The sequence below is a fragment of the Pleurodeles waltl genome, chromosome 3_1 (genome assembly GCF_031143425.1).
Source record: "Pleurodeles waltl isolate 20211129_DDA chromosome 3_1, aPleWal1.hap1.20221129, whole genome shotgun sequence".
Taxonomy (NCBI): Eukaryota; Metazoa; Chordata; class Amphibia; order Caudata; family Salamandridae; genus Pleurodeles; species Pleurodeles waltl.
The window spans coordinates 262,624,843-262,645,776 of NC_090440.1; the positions used below are offsets into that span (position 1 = coordinate 262,624,843).

At 43.6% G+C, this 20,934-nt stretch overlaps 1 protein-coding gene across 4 annotated transcripts in view; it reads right to left on the reverse strand.

Moving 5' to 3' along the window:
* ZNF592 (zinc finger protein 592) overlaps window positions 1–20,934 on the reverse strand; it is a 341,162-nt gene that overhangs the window by 86,071 nt on the left and 234,157 nt on the right. For all 4 annotated transcript variants that reach the window (XM_069222355.1, XM_069222353.1, XM_069222352.1 and 1 more), the window contains 2 exons: window positions 19,505–19,617; window positions 8,344–8,488 (listed from right to left, as the gene is read on the reverse strand). In XM_069222355.1, the coding sequence (XP_069078456.1) occupies window positions 8,344–8,488; window positions 19,505–19,617 (258 nt within the window). The remainder of the gene's footprint in view (window positions 1–8,343; window positions 8,489–19,504; window positions 19,618–20,934) is intronic.

Sequence of the window (20,934 nt, forward strand, 5' to 3'; positions counted from 1 at the left end):
GAAGTGACGGAGTGGAGCCACAAATGCCCATCCCTGCATCCCAATGTGTTTCTAGCTTTACTCTTTCCACACTTTCAGACGCAGAGCACAAAACAAATGTCGGTATCAGTGTGCAGATCTCGAATTTGAGCTTTTTATTTAGATGTTATAAAGAGGCTACTGCCGAGTATGTAGAGATTGGAGTTAAAGTATTGGAGATTGGAGTTAAAGTATTCACCAGAAAATGTTACCATAATAAGTAACCTGTTCTTCTGATGAATACTTCTAAATGCAGATTCCTTACCACCTTTAGAATAGACACCAAAGAAGTACCTCCCCAAGGTGAAGGGTCAGTGAAAAGTGGGCAAAATGCCATTCCCTGCATACGTGGCTGTGAAGTCAATAGTGATTTGTGAACATGTGCACTGATGTCCATGATGCAGCCTGGTAAATGTCCAGGACAAGCAGTCCATGTGCATAAGTAGTAGCAGCAGAATTACCCCAGGAGGAATGGGCTCTAAGACGTTCAAGAGCCTGCTTTTTGGACAATGAATAGCAGGTCTTATTGCACACGACTCAACTTCGACAGAGCTCTTTACTGAAAAACCTTTACTTTCTTCTCCCAAAAAAACCTCCCAAAAAGCTGGACGCTTGCGCCATGGTCCTTTGTACGACTGATGAAATTGCTTCTCTTTTCGAGGGTGTGGTGATAGGTTGGCTAATGTGGACTTTCTGCAAGAAGGCCGTCTCAGTCCTCAACACCAGTTAGTCACGAAAAAAGGTGGTGCAGGGCGGATACACCAATAGGGCCAGGATGTCACTCATGCGACTAGCTGAAGTGATCGCACAGAAGAAGACAGTAGCTTGTGGGCTACTGGTAGCTCTCCAATTACCTATAAGTGGCTCTCCTGTGTGCAACCCAGACTACTAAATTATGAGCTTTTACATGGTTGAATTAATATACATATACCATTATTTAGATGATATATTTGAGATAAAAATGTTTTTATTTTCAGAACTCATAAGCTATTTAGAGAAAAATGGGTGAATTTCCAAAATTTCCAAAATAAATGTATTGAGTTATCAATAATGTGGCATTAGGAGGCCTTTTTACAAATGGCATTAACTTGGCTCCAGAGACACTGCAGCTTTGGCTTTTATGTATTACCCATGTAGATGCATTCTTTATAGCCAACCGCTTTTATACACTATTTGCAATCATGCCTAGTTCAGTGAGACGATCACTGGTGGTAATCTGGCATATTGTGACCACTAATGTAATCTTTTCTAATGTAGTCACTATTACAACACTAATAATATTGGTAGCTCTCGATAAGTTCCATTGAACAAAAGGAGTCCTTATTACAGAAAAGGTTGTATATGCCTTGTCTATAAGGTAAGAAAATACGACAAGCACCTGTGCATCTGCTTGAAGGCAGTACATGAGAAACATCAAGACCAAGTTAATATCCTAATGTGGCAACATGAAAGGTTTGAGAGGAAACCTGTGTTAAACTTCTAAGTAACTGCATCCCAAACGGTGATTTAATTAAGGATGGTTGTTGTATTAAGTGCAAAAAAGTCAAAAGGGCAGACAAATAAACTTTATTAGTGCAAAGCCGTGCTTGGGCAAAGAACAAACAAACAACAAAGCATCCAACAGTCTGGCTTGCAAAGGGTCTGTTTTGAGGAATTTACACCAGGCAACAAATTTGTTCTAACGCCCTGCGTAAATGGCCATAGTAGATAGATACCTGGAAACAAAGATGAATTCCACAAGCTTACATGGTTGATTGAATGCAGTCAACTGCTGATGCTATATTTTCATACATGGAAGTGTAAATCGCACTGATTTAGGTGCAGAACTCTGCCCTGCTATTGCGATGGAAGACCCTCCCGGAATGGCAACCTCACCAGGGACCAGAAGCTTATGCCCAGAAGCTTTGGCATTATCACACTAAATGCAAACAGGAGCCTGATCTTCAGAGCTTGGGACAGGAGAGGCAACGTTAGGTAGGCATACAAGGGTCCCATGTTCCACTCCATCTTAGAAAGAGATTTTACGGGAACTTCAACATGCAGAAGTGTTGACACTGCATGTTGTTGACTGTGGCAAAAATTCTCTTTGCTACCTCTGATGCAGATGGCATTTGTGATCCACTAAACATTGCCGGCTGAGCTTGTATGCCCTGGTATTCAGGGATCTTGACAGGTGGTTCAAGATCAGGGATATGCCCCAATGCTCTAAATTATTCCAGAGATGCAGAGCCACTTGGCATAGGACTCAATTACCTACTCCGTCCAGCTAGTTGCAGTAGCACACACTGGTGGTGGTGTCCTGCTGAATTTGTCCATTTTGCCCTTCAAGGAGTCAGTCAGGTGCTGTACTACCAGGAAAATGTCCCGGTGCTCCAGCAAAGTCCAGAGGTGCAGAGCCTCCTGCCACCGGTTACATGAACCCCACCCCGCCCTGTTTGTTGCAATACCTCGTGAAGGTCCATGTACACCTGAACTAGCCTACCTGTAATGGAAGGATGGAAGGTTTTTAATGCCTAGTGGGTTGCTCTCAGCTCCTGCAGACTGATAGGAAGCTGAGATTCCACTGGAGACTGAACTCCTCTGATCCCCACCTCTCCCAGATGGCTGCCCCAACCCAGAAGTAATGCATCTGTCACCACTGTCAGTTCTGGGGGGGAGGAGAGAGGGGTCTGCTGCTGATCCAACTGTGGTTCATCAGCCACTAATGCTGATCTTTTGCAGTCTTCTTCGATATCTAGACCAGGTCAGAGAGGTTCCCCTGGTGCTTCGCCCAAAGGGACTTAAGATCCCACTGCAGAGCCTGTATATGCCAACTGGCATGCAGGAGACCATCAGACCCAGAAGTCTTAAAATCAGTCTCACCCACAATCCAGATTTGAGGCAGAAACATTGGAATTATAGCCAGAGTATCCTCGGCTGTCCACTTCGGAGGTTAGGAGCCGAACTACACTGTATCCAGAATGGACCTGATGAAAGGGAGCATCTGAGAAGGAGTTAGGTGTGACCTTCACATGTTGATAGTGAACCCCAGATAGTGCAAAAGGTTCACTGTAGTCTGGAGGTGGGTGATGACAGCATGGGACGAGCCCACCTTTAGAAACTATTCATCGAGGTAGGGGAAGGCTGGAACCCCTGACCTCCAAAGATGAACAGCCATCCCAAGGAGCACTGGTGAGGCCAAAGGGAGATACATCAAACTTAAAATGCTTGTGGCACATTGTGAACCGTAAGTAATGCCTGTGGGCGCACAGGACAGGAATTTGAAAATAAGCATCCTGCAAATCCAACACAGCCATCTGGCCTCCAGGGCTTACAAGACCTGAGCAGGGTGAGCATTCTGAATTTCTCTTTCCCCAGAAAGGCGTTAAGAGGGCACAGATCTAGGATAGGATGGAGTCCTTCGTTCTTTTTCAGCACCAGAATGTAAAGGGAATAGAAACCACAACCTACATCTGGCAAGGCATTCTTCTTGATGTCTCCTTTGGCCAAAAGAGCCTGCACTTCCTTATGGAGCAGGGAGAGGTGGTCCTCCATCAGCTGTTCTTGGGATGGTAGCAATGGCGGAGGGGTTCACAATCGGAAGCACCCACTTGTTGGGCAAATATATGGTGCACAGGAGGCCCTGTGCAAGGCTTAGCCCAGGCCCCCAGCAGAATGTCCATGAGTGCTTCACTGTAGAGGAGTAAGGACTCAGCTGAACCCGCTCCTGTGTGAAACATTTTAGTCAATACAACAGTCTGAACCTCGACTTCCGGCAGTTGTAGGTCAAGTACCTCTGCTGCCCTGCACATCTAAATAGCAAAGGATGGGCCTTCCTTCAAAACTGGGCCTGGAGGGGTAAGCACACCAGAGTATGTGTGTGTGTCCAACCCACTGGTGTCACCCACCTCATACCAGATTCCAGCTGACTCAGGTTCCTCCTCCATTGGACCAAACCATTCCTCCTCATCTTCCCCCTTAGATAGGAAGTTACTATTTAGTGGTAGGGCCTGGACGACGCTAGCAGCGAAGAGAAACAGTGCCGCCTTGGAGCTGGGTATAATGATAGGCTAGTCATCAAGTGGTGCGGGGGACAGCAGCAGAGATGAGGGTGCCGAGGTGGAGGAAGGCTTGAAGACAACATGCCTGGCATCATAGAATTATTTTAACTGGGAAAGTGCTGCTCTGGGAAACTTGGTGTAGTGTGGAGTGAGCCCCAACACAGGCTCCGCAGGTGGAGTCTGGGGCTTGGAAGCATGGCATTTGGACGGAGAAGCCTAAGTACATTTCACATTTTCTTCTTCAACTAACCCAATTTGGAGAAAGATGTCTGGAGCACAAAGACAACCATTTCTGAAAAAGGCTCCAACAGCAGCCCTGGTATCTGCCTCGGGAACAGGACAGAGAATGGCATGGATCCTCCTCCTGCCAAACGGCCATGAGCTCCACCGCCCGCTTGCAAATCACCTTGCAGTGCATCAACATGCATTCAGCGCAGGCCTTGCAGTGGTAACTCTACCCCCAGAAACAAACCAAGCAGGGTTCAGACACTGTCTGTGACATTCCCAGCAAGGTTTAAACCCTGTAGGTTTGGCAGGGGACAGGTCTGTAGGTACTGCTCAAGACTTTCGAGATCCAGTCTGACCCCTGGGGAATATTCTAAGATGAGGAATGTATGGTGAGAAGTCTCTATCAGAAGCTGGTGCATTCTTGCACTTGGCAGTGTACAACTTAACAGTCCTGGATCACATTAAGGTGCATGAGGGCGGTCTCATTCAGTAACTTGAAGTTGTGCCCTGAACCCAAGAACCAAAGTGAATAAAAATGTTACCCTATCGGTAATTTGCAGACCCCCTGACTTCTAAAGCTTTTAGAACAGCTTTGCTCAATCCGGCGGCTCCATTGGCCCTTAAACTATCTAATTTCAGCATCATAGGATACTTAAATCTTCATCTTGACCCGCCGAGTAATGTCGGGCCAATGAACTGCTAGATGACCTTGCATAATTGCAGCTGGGTCTGCTAGAGGGAGGCCCTACACATATAGCAGGTCAACTTTTACATCTGTTTTTTTTTTATTTTTTTTATTTTTTAAACCTTCCAAATTTACAGGTCCTGGTCAGACCACTATCTAATCTCTATGTCCTTACAAGTGAATAGTAACTTAAACATTACCACCACCTATACTTCCATGAAAAGGCCCTGGCATAAACTGAATCTGCAGGAATTCAGGAGCTATATTTCAGCCAATCCCTTCCCGTTAGATTCCAAAGTGGACTGTGCCGAATCTGAGACAAAGGTTTATCTCAAGCCTTGATAATTTTATTCCTCTGTGTGAGGTTCAGCCCAGTAACTCCTTAGTTAACAAGGTGCCGGTTTCACAGAAAGAGCGATGCAAGGTGCTCGAGTGGGCATGGAGAAAGTCCTATGGCGCTCAGGCAAAGGCACATTATACAAACGCAGTCACAGCGTAACATAAAGTGTTAAGGAAAACTCAAGTCAAGTTCCCTTTCAATAAAAATTTTAGGAGAGAAAATCCTGATGAAGAATTTTTCTCCATTGTTCACAGTTTAACAAAACCAGCCACCACAGGGCCTGTTGCGGTTTCTACTGACCAATATAATAAAAATAGCCAACTTTTTTGTGTGAAAAAGAGCAACACCATCTATGCCCACTTTCCGCCCAAGGCTTTAACAGATGTTGAGGTCTTTCCAAGACAGCCAGAAGAGCCACAACAGATATTAGAAGTCAATAAATTGTCTATCTTTGACGTGCCTGCTCTAATGACCCTATGCACTTTAGTGAAATTTGGCTCTCCTGACAACCCCCTTAAACCTGATATGGCCATAAAACGTCACAAGATTATTCTTCCCTCTTTTCTACAGGTTGACAATCTCTCTTTGTCTTGAGCCACTGTTCCCTGGGCCTGGAAAGAGGAGAAAATGATCCATCTTCTGAAAAAAGTCTCTCTTGACCCAACCAGACCAGAAAATTACAGCCCATTTCTCCGCTACCTTTCTTAGCTGAAGTTGTTGAAAAAAACCTGTCAATCTCCTCACTGAGTTTTTAGAAGCCAATCATTCTGGACATATCCCAAAATGGCTTCAGGTCCCATCATAGTACAGAGTCTGCTCTCTTGACGGAGGCAGAGATGCTTCGAAGAGCAGCGGGCAAAAGTGGCTCCTCGCCCCTTATTCTCATGGACCAGAGTCCTAACTTCATACGGTCACTCTGAAGTTACTTTTTCAGCGTTTCTACGACGTAGGCATTTGTTGCAATGTGTTGTTTTGGTTTGCCTCCTTCCTTAGTCACTGATCTTTTCAGGTTATTTCTCCTCCTTTTCATCCTCGCACCGGCCTTTGGAGCATGAGGTTCCTCAGGGCTCCTAGCTGAGCCCTGCTCTTAGCATATGTCAGACCTCTGGCTGAGATTGTGAAGCCCTTCAGGGTATCAATAATCTCATATACAGATGTTACTCAAATTACCGTCTCTTTCTCTCTCTCTCTCTCAGCTGATGTTCCTAAAGACATTACTAAGTTTCAGGAATTTATGCTGGCAGTGGCTACCTGGATGGAAAATAACTGCCTGAAACGTAACTCTAATGAGACCTAGATCCTGATGTTTGGAAAGAGCACCCAGTAATGGGGAGACTACCGGTGGCTGGAAGGCTTGGGAACCCAGCTTTCTCCTAAACCATCTATAAAAAACTTGGGCAACCGTAACGTTGAGACTCACGTGAGAACTCTGGCTGGCACCTGGCTTGACCTCGAGAGGTCTCAAACCCATTATTGGTTTCTTCCAACCTCACATTCAAGAGTTGATCATTCAATCTCTCAAACTGTCACAGTTGGAGCACTGTAGCATCTTGTATCTAGGTAGTAAGAGATCGATTTTAAAGAGGACATAGTTCGGTCCAAAATGCTGCTGCTATATTACTGTTCTCCCTCCCTAAGTTCTGCCCTGCCTCTTCAGAGGGGTTCTGGCCCTGACCCTCTGGAACAATTTGACCTCTAAACTAAAGAACACACAGAGTAGTCTTTTGTTCAGGGAAAAACTCAAAACCTGGCTCTTTGCCATCTAAGCTTTTACATGCTCCTTTGCCTTTGCTTCGGGTAGAATGTGTTGTCTTCTGCAGGAAGTCCTGTTGCTGGGGCAGCCATGCATGCACACTATAAGTTAGATAACCATTAACAAAGGCACACCTCATGCAGGTCCATGACTGACATCTGTTTTCTGAAGTCACAACAGGTTTTGAAGCCTGTAGGTTTAGGACATGACATCTTTCCCTTACACACTGGATTTTGTTTTTGGGTTCATTGAAAACAAATGAAAGTTGGAGCGGAGCTTTGGATCCGCATTCAAAGGCATGGAAGAAAGGAACTAACGTTGGCACACAGGAGTGGCACTTATATGTGCCTCTACTCTGTCACTTCTGGGGTGGAATGAAGCCTAGGTGGAGCTGCACAGAACCACCTAGCAGGATACTGGAGCATGCTATGAAAAACTTCCAGATCTAGTCTGGTGTCCGGGAATATTCTAAAGGTAAGAAATCTGACTTTAGAATCATCCATCAGAATGCCTGCTGCTGAAAGAACTTACATCATAGTTGGCTATTAGACCAGCACCTTCAGTTTTGTGGGTACCAAACAGTTTAAAGAAGAGGGCAAAGGAAGGCACTATGGCATGGAAAGATACTGAAGAATTCTTGGTCTGCAGCAGTTTTTCATGTTTAGACAGTTATGTAAAGATCTAATGTTTTTCTTCAGGAGCTTTGGGCAATAATGGTTATATCACTTAACTCTAAACTAGATTATGAGAAAATCCTTTATAGTCGAGCTCAAGAGCATCTTACACTGCTCAAACCTAAGTGGAATGCTGCTGACTGATTAGTATTAAGGCAAAATGTTGCCATCATGCTGCATAAATCATACAAAAATACTGTGTTCTGAAGGCAGATAATAAAGAGCAGCTCTGATTTTATATCTTCAGGGAGCTTATTTAATGAATCCATGTGGCAGAATGGAGAGGAAAATTCCAAACTACTGAGGGCCCAATTTTCAAACCTTTGTCCTGTTGGTGTCATACTCATGAAAATTCAGGAATACGGCAGGCAGACATCAGGATAAAGCTACTACATCCCAAAGTAAAAGCTTTGTGAATAGACGTCCAGTGCTTAGTGCCACCCTTTATATGTTTATATTGAATCCTACTTAAAAATGGAATAACTTAAAAACATGAGGCAGTAACGTGCCCCCATTATCTGAGAAATGTATACGAGATCAATGTGAGCTGATACAATAACAATATCAGCGTACAAAAGAAAAGATATGTTTTATTAGAACGTTACTTCAACTGGGTTATCTGAAGTCTTCTCTCCAGGCTCCAGGTTTGACATCTCTGTGATATCAGGATTTTTGATACCATGCATTAAACTGATATGATTCTCAAGCATGACGAGCTTAGCGAAGGTTTGCTTTTCTTCTGTGCAGTAACTGTAAAAAAAAAGTAGCAAAACATGAAATTAAACCAAACACAAGGTGCAACCAGATACAAACCCATCGACTTTCAAACTGACATTTACCATACAATATTTAAATTTCTTCCAGGCTCATGTCACTATACTATGCCTTTTACACAACAAATTTTGGAGCGGGCGCTACATCAAAACTCTTTTCAAATGATAAAACACATACTCTGTATTTGAATTATAAATTAAGTAATTTCAAATTTCAGGGTAACAAGCTTGTAACCACATCACTTGTCTTGGGAAATGGCCTCATTGAAGGTAAACTAGCACTTAAGTATTCACTTTAGTTTTAAATGCTCCAATAGCATATGGTTTTCACGACACTCATGAAAAAAAGAAGTAAGAGGGTGTGTGGGAATGCAATTATTGAACAGTCCCAACACAACGGGTTGCTGAAAAGGAAAGTGCTAGCATGGTAAAAGGCTTATCAACAATGCAGACACAAACTTTATTACCTTCAACAGAACTGTATCTAGAGAAGGATCAAGGTGAAATACTTGCTTTCATCAGCTATCAGTCTGTGATAGCTGATAGTCTCCCAGTCACACATGGATGTAATAAAGCTTTCACTTACGTTGCCTTATTGCAGAAACTAAGCGAACTATGTCTCATCAATTTAGCCAGCTGTAGGATACACAGATTATTTGATTTGGTTAATATATACAGGGCTCTGCTGACCTGCCAGGCGAGATTTGTGTTTCATACACATACACAATAAAATAATTGAAATTAACCTCAAGTAAACGTTTGTAATATATTTCCTGGCTAAGTTTGACAACTTTTCCATGTCTTCAGCACCTACTGACTAGTGCAACTGAGTTCTAAAAAGGACATCAATCATTGGTGAGGAGGATTTAGAATTGACTTTCACTGCGCATTTTAAATGCTGCCGATATTGTTATGTAGAGTTGTATAATGCACTCATCACCCGTGAGTGTCTCCAGGCCCTTGGGTAGGTGTGTTATCACTGCAGAGTTTATTTGAAGAGCCAGGTCTTCAGCTTTATGTTTAACACAAGAAGTGAGGATCTGGCTCTGATGTGTGAGGGAGGTTATTCCATGTTTTGGGCATGGTGTAGGAGAATTAGCAACCTCCTGCTTTGCATTTGCACACGCGTCACATGTGCGTCAGTAAGGCAGATCGTAGGTGTCTGGCAGGCTGGTGAAAGTGAATGCGGTTGTTCAGGTACGCTTGCCCTGTGCTGTGTAGGGCTCTGTATGTGAATGTGTGTGAGAAGTTTGAATTGGCTGCCCTTTCGACTGGGGAGCCAGTGTGGCTTAATTGTGTGCCGTGTGATGTGGGTGCAGCATGGGAGGTCTAGTATGAGTCTTGCAGCAGCGTTTTGGATGGTCTGGAGCCTGTGCCTGCTGGAGATGAGTAATTGTGCAACAGTCTGTCTGGTGTTCTGTGACATCCACTTTAAAATTTTACATATCATGCAAAGGATGTGGAAGCAGGAGGTGGTCACTGCGTTTATTTGTGCCATCATGTTGAGCTTGTTGTCTAAGATGATCCCTAAATTTCTTGCATACTTCGTGGGTGTTTGTAGGAAGCTGGCTCTTTATATGATATTCCACAAAGTGGTTATATCGTGCGGAGACCAGAGATTTTCCCAGAAGTGTACAGGGCTCAATTTAAAACCAAAGTGCTCTATTTGTGGTAATGTGGTTGAGCAGCCTTAGGCCTAACACAGAGGAGTGCAAGACAGCCGTTATACACTCAGTGACCAATAAATGACAACTCGAAAAGGACAGCCACACCAACTTTCAGAAAAGTAATCTTCTTTCAAGATTTATTTTAAAACCAAGGAATACCTAAAATAGGTAAGTAACATTTTTCAATAAAAGTACTTTTCACTTTAAGTACAAGTTACTTACAATTGGTAACGATATATCTGATAGAGACATCTTCTAGCTGCAGATGCCTTACACCTTAGATTTTTCCCCCAGGCGTCGGACTTAATCCAGAGATTTTTTTTCTTTGAGCAATACCCTTGCACGTCAGTAGCTGGCGTCGGTCAACTCCACGGGCCTCCGAGTCAGTCTTACCAAGACCCAAGACAGAGGCTGAAAGATGTGAATCATTGCCTGAATATCTTGGACTCTCTTTTTGGGAGGAAAGGCCCAAAACTGCGCAGTGTCCAGAACAGCTCTGGTGAAAGGGAGCGTCTGAGAGGGAGTCAGGTGTGACTTTTGGCACGTTTATAGTGAACCCCAGCGTGTGTAGGAGGTTCCCTGTAGTCTGAAGGTGGGAGACTACTTTCTGGGGTGAGTCTGCCTTCAACAGCCAGTCGTCGAGGTAGGGGAAGACTAAAACCCCCAACCTGCGCAGATGAGCTGAAACCACCACCATCACTTTCGTGAACACCCGAGGGGCGCTGGTAAGGCCGACGGGAGCACGGTAAATTGAAAGTGCTCGTGACCTACCACAAATCGTAGGTAACGTCAGTGGGCAGGCAGGATGGGAATGTGGAAATAAGCATCCTGCAAGTCCACCACTACCATCCAGTCTCCTGGGTCCAAGGCAGACAGGACCTGTGCCAGGGTGAGCATTCTGAATTTCTCCTTCTTGAGGAAGTAATTGAGGTCCCGAAGGCCTAGGATAGTACGTAAGCCCTTGTCCTTTTTGGGCACCAGAAAGTAACGGGAATAACAACCACAACCTACTTCTGGCGCAGGGACCTTCTCTTGGCCAAGAAGGCCACAACTTCCTGGTGAAGTGCCAAATGACCCTCCGGAATATGGCTGACTGATGGATGCATGGCTGGAGGAGCAGATTCGAAGGGGAGGGAGTAGCCCCTTCAAACGATCTTCAAAACCCACCTGCCCTTAGTGATGGATTCCCAGTGGGGCAGGTGATGGCGAATCCCGACGCCAACTGTACTGGAGTGAGGGGACTGACTAGGAGGGTTTGGGGTGGACTGGGCAGACCTCTGGTTCTCTGTCCCACGCCCACCTGGGATTCCGTGTCCCCGGCCACGCAGCAGCTGAACAGCATGGGTGGCACAGTGGCTGGGAGGGAGATGCAACACAGAGCCCCTTCCGTGGCCACGAAAGTGGCAAAAGGCGGATTGTTGGGGGCGAGGGGCAGTGAAAAGGCAGAGAGACCAAGCCGTAGTCCGGTAGTCCATGAACCTCTCTAAAGCAGAGTCCGCCTTGTCTCCAAAGAGACGGAAGCCATCAAAGGCCATGTCCATAAGAGTCTGTTGGACATCCTCAGAAAAACCAGATGTACGCAACAAGGTGTGGCGCCTCAAGGCCACCGTCGTCGCAACCGATCTACCTAGAGAGTTGGTAGTGTCCAGCCCACATCTGATCGTGGACTTTGCCACATCTCTCCCATCAGTGACAACTTGGGAGACAATAGCAAGGGCCTCCTTCGGTATCTGCAGCAGAACTCAGAGTCGTCGGGAATGAGGATTGGATTGACGTCGATGGTAGGCACCACAGACGTCAGGAGCGCCGACAATTGAAATAACACGGGGGAAGGTCTCAATGGTACGACCGGCGCGGATCTGGGGGGGGACGTAGGTGGCCGGAACCAAAGCCGCCGATGCAGAGTCCGAAGGCCCCCCTGACGGGACCCCGCTCTGGCTCCCAGAAACTCAGGGAAGGGCGGAGAGGACCCAGAAGCAGGTTCTGAAGACAGAGGCCACCAGCGTTGACACTCCTCCTGCATCGCATCAGCTGAGCGACAGGGTGACGGGATCTCTTCAAATTCTTCTTCTTCTTAAGTAAGTAACATAACTCCATTCGTAGCATGTGTTGGCTGCAGATACACATGCTATGCATCGAATGTAAAGCAGTAAACTGCAGCTGGTGCAGATGTTTCAAACAGTGTCTGCAGGCCTGTTTGTCCCACAAGAGATTGCGGTCTTGCCTGGACATCCATGCAGTAGTGTTAAGTGTAAATGTGTAGATTTGACCAAGTTGCTGCTTTACAAATATCAGTTAAAAGGGATGTTGCCCAAGAAAGCCACTAAAGCACCTTTCTCTCTAGTACAATGTGCATGTGGAACTGTTGGTAAAGTTAGTTTATGTAGCAAAACTAAACACATTTCACAATCCACTGTGAGATACCTGCTTTAGAAATGACTTTACCTTTTCTTGGATTTGAGAAAGCCACAAAAAGTTGTTTATTACTACAAGGTCTAGTTCTCTCAATATACTACATTAATGCCCTTTTAACATCAAGTGTATGAAGCGCTCTTTCTGCCACGGTCTTTGGCTCAGGAAAGAAAATAGCTAAATCAAATGTTTGGTTTAAATGGAAAGGAGAATTGACCTTCAGAAGAAATTGGTCCGCAGACATACTTTACCTTAAAAAAACCTGGAAATAAGGTTCTTTTATGGTAAGAGCATGAAGTTCACTAATTCTTCTTAGGGATGTGATAGATATTAGGAAAGCAACCTTCCAAGAGAGGAACTGTAATGGACAAGCATGCAGTGGTTCAAAAGGCGTGTCAATCAACCATGGAAGGACATTTACATTTCACGAGAGTACTGGTACTGTACATGGTGAAATTATTCTTTTCAACCCTTTCACAAAAGCAATAATGACAGGTATTCAAAAAAGTGACAGATGATTATGGTTCTGCAGATAAGTCACTATCACTACAAGCTGCAGTTGTATGAATGTGTATTTGTTAAATGTGACATTTGTAGGTTTAACAAGTAGCATATTGCCTGTTGTACAGTAGAAGCTCAAGGGTCTATGTGCTGGGGTATACAGTAGTGTACACAGCGTTTCCACTTAGCTGCATCACAAGCTCTTATAGTTGGACGTCCTACGTCCTGTAGAATGTCCATATACTCTGGAGGCAATTGTAAGTATCCAAACTCTAGGACTTCAGGAGCCAGACTGCCAGGTTAAGTTGTTTGGGGTTTGGATGCCTGTCCCTGTCCCTACGTGTAAGAAGGTCTGGTATGTTAGGGAGCCTCTTGTGAGGTACTAGGGACAACTCTAATAGTGTCATGAACCAGGACTGTCACGCCCAGGTGGGAGTTACTAGAATCATCTTGAGAGATATCTGCCAGAGATTCCTAACAAGATATGGAATGAGTGGGAGAGGAGAAAAAGAGTATGCAAACATTCATGACCAATTCATACAAAAAGCATTGCCCATGGTTTGTGGATGGTGGTACCTGGAGGCAAAGATTTGGCATTTTGTGTTTTCTACGCTGCCAAACAGATGCACATCTGGTGTTCCCCACCATCAGAAGTTGCGGTGGAGGGACTCAGGGGTGCAGTTCCCACATCATAGACTTGTTGCTGCGTCGTCCTTAGCAGGTCCACCACCAAATCGTCTGCTCCCTGGAGCTATTACACCAATGTGGATGTGATGGGGGCTAGCATAATGCCAAATGGTCTGTGCCAGCAGAGAACTATATTGAGTGTGTTCCTGCTTATTTATGAATGCAATACATTGCAGTCATGTTGTCTGTTCATAGAAGAATGGTCTTCCCAGTTAAATTTTGGAGGAAGGCTTTTAGAGCCCTGTAATTCGCTATGAGTGCCAGGACATTGATGTGTAGCGTTTTCTATTAATGATCCAAGGTCAATTTAACATCATGTCCTCCATATGCCTGCCCTACCCCATGGCTGATGCATCTGGGTGATAGTCACTTGCTGGACTGGGTCCAAAAAAGGTCTGCCCTTGAGGAGATTCTCTGTGCCGCAGAAGTGCAATGACTGATGGACCCTGGGCAGCAGCAAATCTAGATCCTCTAAACTGCCCCCCCACCGTTTCTGACCACTATACACTCTTGTAAAGGTTGCATGTGGATCATGCCCAGAAGAAGCATCACTAATCTGACTGGCAGGCAACGATGTGGCTGAAGAATATCCAGTTAGATCTGCAGATTGAGAAATCTCTGGGCTTTGAGGTATGCGGTTGCTGAGATCAGATTAAAGACTGCCGCCAGGTAAGGCTGTAACTGTGATTTGGTGGCATTTATTGTGAACCATAATTTGTATAATAGATTAATGGTGGGCTGTGTATTCTGCAGGCACCTCTGCCATGTTGAAATCTTGATCTGCCAATCGTCAGGCTATGGGAAAACATAAACATTGTGTCTTCTCAAATTGGCTGCCACCATTGCTAGGTATTTGGTAAACACTCTTTGGGCTGTCGTCACCCCAAATGGCAGACCTTTGAAGTGGTAATGACATTCACTTACCATAAACCTGAGGTACTTGTGCTGTGCCGAGTGAATCGGTGTATGAAAGTAAGTGTCCTTCAGGCTGAGCGCCTTCATTAAGTCACCTTCTTGCAGCAGTGGTATTACATCCTGTAGTGTCACCATATGGAAGTGCTCTGACAGAATGTAACAACTGAGCCCTGGATTCAAGCTAGCCTGGCAGATAGAGGGTGAAACCGGTCCCAGGATGCAGTCCAGTGAGGACCTGGCTTGGCAGTTCGGGCTGGACTGTTCCCATGAGGAACAGGGTCAAGACTGATTTGCATATGGCTGGGTCCAAACTGGGGTGGCATTGTGAGCAAAAGAACAACAGATTAAATCCAGATCTGTGACTGGGGGTGAGTGTTTGCATTGTTTGTCACTCCATCCATCATCCTTTTGTGTTGCTACAACTGAGCCCTATATCAGCCTGGGCGTCCTGCCTTTTTTGGGTATTAAAAATTATAGGGAATATATCCCCTGGGTGTGGTCTCTGTGTGGAACGGGCTCATTGGTACCTTCTAACAGGCATCTTCCTCTTTGAGAAGGTGAAGATGCAGAGTGTTGAGGTTGTTGGGGGGGCACTGGAGGTCAGTTCAAGACAGTATCCATGGGGGAATCTGTGGTGAGTCATTGGTTGGCAATGGAGGCTCCCTTACCAGGAGTTCCCCTAACTCTGCCTCTCTGGTTACCCCCTGTCCAAACCGCCAATTTCCCTAGTGTATACCACTTTCCTTTAATTTGTAGGTCCTGAAGGTGACTGGTAAAGCCCACTAGGAAGGTGTCTGCAGTTATTGGAAGATGGGTATTTGAGGTAAGAAGGTAAAGCCCTCCGATAGTTGGGAGATCCGGGGACCAACAGGCTAGTGCTTTCATCATACCTGAAGTGATTTTGACACAGTTCTAAAATTATCCTTTTCTTTGAATCCATGGTTTTGTAGCTGTTCCGGTAAGGCTCATTTTCAGCCGTGCAAGAGGGATCAGATTGGTCACTGATTTCATGAGGAGAGGCTATTTGAACAGACACACTGAAACGGTCTTTTTTCTGGATAGTTTGAGAGCCAGTTCCTTGAGCCTTGGTTACCTGTCCGGCGACAGAACGTCTTTGTTGTGGACAGTATCTAGTATTGTGTCTAGAAACATTAACTTATTGGATGGAATAGTTGATGATTTTTGGTAATCTACAGTGAACCAACTTTAGGAAAACCTCTGTGGCACTGGATGGTTGAAATGCTGCTGGTGCTTTTATGAACCAGTCGTGGAGAAAGGGATATACCTGATGAACATCCCTCCTGAACAAAGCTGCAACAGGGGCCAGGCATTTGGGAAATGCGGGGAGCTGATTTGAGGCAAATGGAAGGACTTTGAATTGGCAATGGGTACCGGCTTAGTGAAGTGTAGCTATTTGTAATGTTTAGGATGAATGGGGATGTGGAAGTATGCATCCTGTAGATGAGGTAGATGACTGTCATAGACAGAGTTATCGTGTATTAGATTTGGATACCGGTTTTGCCATAGGCGTCTCATTGTGGGATTATGTTTTACCACGACTGGCTTCTGAAGAGTATTTCCTGATGTAGTGTCAGGACTGAAGAGGGCATTGTAGGGTATGATATTGCCTCTGAGTAAGTATTTTCCTTTTTCACTCTCTGAGAAGTGCCTTTTGAAGATTCATAGGGAGTCTTTTTATTGCTTTTCTGTGCACCTCTGGAAGCCTTGGTGCAACCTCTCCCTTTGATCTCTCCTGTGAGGTGAAGGAATTCTCACTGTCCTCCTCATCACAAATGGAAGATTTAAGTTTCTGGAGCCACAATAATAGCCTCATCTTTCCATTCGTGAGGTTTTAGAGGAAAAGGTTAGACATATTTTCTAGTCCTTTACCTTGCGGGCAGGATGAAGTTAGCAGATACACTCCGAACATAACTCCTGACATATTAGTTGCCTGGGTCAGAGAAATGAAATAGGAAATATAATCTTAGATGATTCTAAAAGAGGTAATAGCGGAAACTCTCGGCAGAGTTCAGGGAGATTCCCTTCACATGAAGTGCAGTAGAAAATCTGAGGCCCTCAGCTTCTCTTGGGAGTGTTCTACAGGGTGCTATCGCCTGATTCGATATAGTTCAAGTTTGGTTCTTTTTAAAAGGGACATAGGTAGGCTATTAAAGTGATTGTTCATTGCCATTATGGCCCATGATATTATACATACTGCTTTATTATTGTACCATGGGACTCCCATTTTGAAGAATGAGAATGACTCAAGCATGTGAACCTATGAAAGATCCAATACTGGAGAAGAGTCAGTTCTATGAAGATTAATTTGATGTAGTATGACCCATTAGGAGTACACTATAGGGGACCAAGACAATATGGTGAGTATGAATCACATACGTGAGGCGAACAGGAGATCATGGAGGTGGTGAGAATGCAAAGGGAGAACTAAAATGCGAAGTGGAGACCAAAGTCAAATACATTATAGTAACAATGTGGGTGAATGCCAGAAGAACGTAAGCATGCATGTCGACACATATACATGTGCACAAAGGTTATGCTTATTGCACAAAACATTAACATTCTAGAGGAAACTCCAGAAGGCTTTAAAGAAGATTTATAAACAGAGACCATTGTTGTTTATTTTGTAATAATTTAACATGCCTTTCCATATATACATAATTAATCACCTGTAAAAGGAAAGTCCGCTTCATAGCTTCCCATCATATCGAGGTTTGCTGTGGCAAGCAGAAACCCTTCCCCAGGAGACATGTAGGGCCCATTAGTGGATCCACCTACACCTATGGTGTTCCACTAAGCCATGAATCAGCATATCCATATTCATACACCCTTAAGTTTCAATACCATATTTGTCACAGAAACTTGGAAAACTTAAATAGTTCGTAAAAGTTTATCACACACACAAAAAGGACAGGCCATTGCTTGACATGTGGGCTCCGCAGCACAAAGGTGCTCAGTAGCTGGATGCAATAGTCTCTGACTTCATGCCGTGTCGGGAAAAGCAAGGCAGGGTTTGTGTGTTGCAATTAAATCCATTCTGTTGCATAGAGACAACCCAAAACAAAGAACAGAGAATGATGAAGGCTTAGACATCTAAAGATTATAAAGACAACCTTGTTGTACAAACCTCTGATAACCCACCCACCAACACGTTAGGCATCAGCTGTAAAACTGGTAAATTAGAAACCTGAATCATTTAAGAGACTGCCAAAGCCAATCTGAAAGTGGCACTGCAAAACAAGATTTAACCTGGCAATCAAGAAGAAGGTGAGAAAACCCAAGCCTGCGTTTCCAATATCACTCGCGTGCACACACAGAAATATTCCTTATAGTACATTTGTTATCCTTTACATGTAAGCATGTGCCTCTTCTCACTCCAAAATGTTTGGTGAGGTTTGACACTTTTTCTTATTTTACTACTGTATGGCACATTTCTTCAGAAAATATTTCAGATGCTTCACATCACCTTCCCAGAAACTTTGCTTCACTAACATTTAGTGGACTGCCTTGCAGATATTGTGTGCCAGAGACATAGTACATTCCAACAGATGTTACTGTGTGGGCATACATGTAACTGTTAAGAATGTAGAGGCAAGCTACTTATCAGGCAAGCAGTAGGCACACTGCAAAGGGGACCTCATTAATAGCCACAACACCACACAGCTACAACACATCACTTCAAGTCATTGGAGCAACCAGATGAGAACGTTTTGTATAAGGTGGGTGATTGGTTTGTTTAAATCTAACCTGAATGCATTTGGTTGGTTCCCATCCACACCCTCCAACATCCTTGCAGTCACATAAATATGGCTACATTGACTCATATTACAAGATATGTATTCACATTTCTAAAAAAATCTGCTGAAAGTGCTCTTAGCAACATTAAACTGACTAAACAGAAACCTGACAAAGATTTTAGTAAGTGTTTGCTCAATTTTACTAAGGCACTAAAACAGTCTGTTTACAGGGGCAAAATCACAATCTTGGATAACAAAAGCCATGAAACACCTAAAAAGGCCAAGACCCTGTATCCTTTAAGGGAATACTGTTCTGTAGGTCTCTGTGGCAATGATCTCTCCCAGATATCATTTTCATGTACTTCTAATTCTCCAACTAATATAATTCACTCCACTTACTTCAAAGGCTTTTCACTTTGTTAGTGTAAACTAATATTGCAAATGTGCCTGATCAGTGACCCTCTCTTCTATTTGTCCAACCTAACTCCTCACCCAACGTCTGCCAATATATATTCTCTTACTCTACCCCTTTTACAGTAATTCACAGCTTTTCTCTCACCATTCTCCCAAGATGCCACACATTTACTATATTGAGTATGTTCATCCACGACAATGTATTATTAGTTTGAAAAAGGCTAGAAAAAGAGTTTGGTCTTCAGGACCAAAAGGTGGTAGAATTGTAGAAGCTTGATGTTATAAGAAACAAGACTAGGACTTACACAAAACTCTACACTGGAGTTGTGAAACGCATTCTACAATTGAAAACAAACTTTACTTCATAGTCATAATTAATTTGTTTGACTTATCTAACCATGATAATTTAGGCTTTCTTTCCTCGTACTCCATATATTAACCTTTTTGGCACACTGAACGTATGCAGTATCATAAACCGGAAATATATGAGAGAAAATTATCCTTTTGCAAACGGTGTTCAAAACTCACTTAACTTACTTAAGAAACCCAAATGAAGTGACCGTCTATCTTTACACATAACACCAATGAAAACAAGACCCATACCATAATTCCTGAATGATTATTGGCCTTCAACATACTTACGAGCAAGTGTACACTTTCTTTGATGTATCATGATTATTCCGGACATGCCTTCGTAGACTGAGTGACGAATTAAAAGACCGATCACAATGCCGGCAGGGATATCGCTTCATACACTATTCAGAACAAGAACAAGTATTATATTGTTAAGAAAATATCCTGAAAAACTTTATTCAGATTATGTACATTCAACAGAACACCAGCATTGGGTACATGATCATTTTATTATCAAAGTTGGGAGCATTACTGAATGGTCATAACTAATGCGGTTTTAGATTTCAAACTAATACAAAAACAAAAACGTTTCATTGTTGTATACCTGAAGGTTTCACACGCTTCTTTTTAGGTCACGCCTAATTAACAACATTTAATGTGCTTACTAAGAAGATACAAGGGCTTGTAGCCCACCCATTGCTTACCACTGGCTGTCTTCACTATCACTCGCTTTTGCATGCTTCTTATTTTTGTCCCAGCTTGTCAGTCTTGTGTTGTCCCTCTCATGGGGCAAAGCCTCTTTACTATCACTTAGATTGGCTGGATTTTATGATTCTACTGATTTTATTTTTGTAGATTAAAATAGAAAGTGACAATAAGTTATGTACTGTGCCCATGACTTGCGTAAATCCTGTTTGAGTCATAGGAACTATTTTTGTTATTGTTTGCTCATTTATCTAGGTCTTTGAGGAAGAGACCTCCAAAATATTTGGCTTTAAAGTTGTGTAATGAGATCTGTTGGTTGTTTACCAGATCTGCAATCTCCTTGCCCTTAAAAATAGGGTGAATTATTGCTCCGCACTATTAATGCAGCACTTGCTAGTTTATTAGTATGTGGTGATAAAATGGGGTTAACGTGCAAACCCAAACCTCAGGTTTAATTTGAACTGAGTATGACAGAGGCTATTTGGACCCATACCATAACCCATTCTGAGCGTCCTTTCTGTATAATTTTTGTCAGCATAGGTTGTGATGGCCATTAATTCACTGTTAGCTGAATAGCCTGGATTTCTTGCAACAAATCAAGGGCATTGAATCCTTTCAAATGCATCTCCAACTTGGAATTACTAATGGTCTCCCCATTTCCTGATCCATGGTCCAAGGAAGGGTTGACATGGAATGTAGCGCAGTCATTTCAGGGTTCTTGTGACTGCTGATCTGTAGAAGTGAACCATTCATTTTAAATTTAGTATGAGTTACTCCACCCACAAATTATTTCTCTAAATTATTTACTATTGACCAAAATTCTTTCAAGTTCCTTTTCTCATTGCCATGAGTGATAGTTACTTAAAGTACAAGAAGACGTTTATATTCTGCTGGTTTTTTACTTTTAGCACAATGTTTTAGCCTTTTCTTGACAAGCATATGCCTATTTGACACACATGCCTGTTTAATCATTCTTAGAGCTCGGGTAAACCAACTTTTGCTTCTTGTCCTGA